The sequence below is a fragment of the Apis dorsata genome, unplaced genomic scaffold, assembly GCF_000469605.1.
Source record: "Apis dorsata unplaced genomic scaffold, Apis dorsata 1.3 scaffold_170, whole genome shotgun sequence".
Classification (NCBI taxonomy): domain Eukaryota; kingdom Metazoa; phylum Arthropoda; class Insecta; order Hymenoptera; family Apidae; genus Apis; species Apis dorsata.
Window position 1 is genome coordinate 399,617 of NW_006263458.1, and position 2,425 is coordinate 402,041.

General features: G+C 42.5%; 1 protein-coding gene across 1 annotated transcript in view; it reads left to right on the forward strand.

Annotated features, from left to right (window-relative positions):
- LOC102676775 (heparan sulfate glucosamine 3-O-sulfotransferase 5) overlaps positions 1-705 on the forward strand; it is a 146,566-nt gene extending 145,861 nt beyond the window's left edge. Inside the window, exon 8 of the mRNA XM_006614171.2 lies at positions 1-705. This exon is cut by the window's left edge and continues 10 nt beyond it. Within this exon, the coding sequence (XP_006614234.1) occupies positions 1-615 (615 nt within the window). The 3' untranslated portion in view covers positions 616-705.
- Positions 706-2,425: the final 1,720 nt, after the last annotated feature.

The window sequence follows — 2,425 nt, forward strand, 5'->3', positions numbered from 1 at the left end:
ATTCGAGCGATGAACGCGAGCGTGAAACTGTTGCTGATAGTGCGGGAGCCAGTGACCAGGGCGATATCCGACTACACCCAACTACGCACACACGCGGCCACCGCCTCGACGATGACGAACGGTACGCCTCGAACCGTGCAACAGCAACAGCAACAGCAGCAGCAGCAGCAGCAGCAACAACAGCAGCCAGCGGCGCGCAGCTTCGAGGAGTTGGTGATACGAGCGGACGGTAGCATCAACGAGTCGTACAGGCCGGTCGCCATCTCCCTTTACCACACGTACATGCACAGGTGGCTCGAGGTGTTTTCAAGGGATCAGATCCTGATAGTGAACGGCGACCAACTGATCGAGGATCCGGTGCCCCAGTTGCGCAGGATCGAGAACTTCCTCGGATTGGAGCCGCGGATAGGAAGGCACAACTTCTACTTCAACCACACGAAAGGTTTCTACTGCCTTCGAAACGAGACGTCGGAGAAGTGCTTGAAGGAGAGCAAAGGTAGACGGCATCCGCGCGTAAGCCCCGTGGTTGTCACCAAGCTGAGGAGGTTCTTCAACGAGCACAATCAACGGTTCTACGAGCTCGTGGGGGAGGATCTCGGCTGGCCCGAGGAATAACCATCGTAGAGGTGGTGGCTCGATCGCCGTATATTGTATCGTGGTTGCCACGTCGGGCCCAAATCTTTTTTTTTTTTTGCCCCGTTGTTCCGCGAAGAATTTCTCCTTTTTTTCTTTTTATTTTCATTCCAACGAACGATGCTGTTCTCTGCTTCGATTCGATCTATTACTCGACGAGGTCGCGAAGATTCCCTTGAAAATGGACGAGGAAGAAGAAGGGAAGGAATCTTGTTGTGAAGGAAAACGAGGAAAGGGGAAGAGGATATCTTCGTGATCTTGGAATCGAAGAAGGAATATTCAAGGGTCGATCACTTTTCGACTCGAGAAAATTAAAATTACAATTTATAAAAATCTTTTTTTTTGGTGAACGTTACGAAATTCTTCGGGAAACTTCTGATGGCGCTTCTCGTCGTGGGAAGGAATTAAGGCTGATCAAGATAAGTACCTTATCTTATATATTCTATTCAGATTGGCAGGTCAACATCGAAAACGCGCGGGTAACATGGTCGATGACAATGGAGTAAGATTTATGGAGAAGCGACAATGTGCTCGAATTTTTAAAAACGAAAAAAAAAAGAAAATACATTCTTTTTTAATTTTCACGCGTCAAATCAAACCATTCTCTGACCGTCTCGTATACATTATCTTATTCGAGAAGAATAAGAGACTATTGCGCGCGTTTCACGTTCGTCAAAGCAAAAAAATTGATCGAGACTGAACTTGTTTGTTAATTCGTTCGACGACAAAGTTGGAAGGAAGAACGAAGTGGTGTACGAAGATACGATGCGCGTTTTTCTCGAATCGCGCCATCCCTCCTCTCGAGAGAAGCTGTTAAATCGAGTGGATGCAATTTAATGGATTACAAGACTCTTCGTTATTAACGGGGATTCTGAATCGAGTTTCGCGTTCACATTCTTGCCAATTGCTTCGATCGCTTCAATACATCGATATTTCCAATCGAGAAAAGTTTCGTTTAACAGTTACCTTGAACCTCGTGTCGCGCGACGAAGACGATACGCTGCTCGCTATTGAGTTTGTTACACCGCGTTATTCGGTTTTGCTAGAAAAATCGACAGAGTAACAGAAAGGATAAAATTGAAGCATCGGTGTTATTCTTCGTTTAAAACGAGCGAAAAATTCGACCGAAATAGAGGTTTATCTTATCTTATCTCATAATGCCCATTTGATGGCTCGTCGACCAATGGCAGATCAGCATTGACGTAGTTAATCTTTATTATCCTTCGTAGTTAATTTTTATTACTTAAACTGACTTTTAAATTCTTTCTTCCATTTTCGTCATAATTATAAAACTAAATTTAGATTCAACCGTCGAGAACGATATTATTAATAGTGGAATACCGATCGGGCGATGAGGAAATCTTTAAACTTCGTTTAATTCTCGAATCGAGCCGATCTCAGGGAAGAAATAAATACAATTGCATCAAGACGAAACGTGCACAGTAATCCATTGGAATTGGAAAAAATATAAACGAGATTCGGACAGCAAAACATTTATCTCGAAGATTGTAAACGAATAAACCGAAAATTAAACTTTTATTATTACTTCTCCACTCGATACAATATATATCCAAAAAAAAAAATAATCAAAAGAAATTGGATTTATAACAATCATATTTTGATAATTCATCGATTCTTTATATATTGTCAAAAAAAAAAAAAACAATTATTAAAACAACTCAAAGATAACGTAATCGCACGTGAAACGAACGCGAGATCCATCTCTTTCCATTCCCCTGCTATTCATCGTTCTCTCGTGACACGAATCGATGAAACACCTCGCTCGATGAAC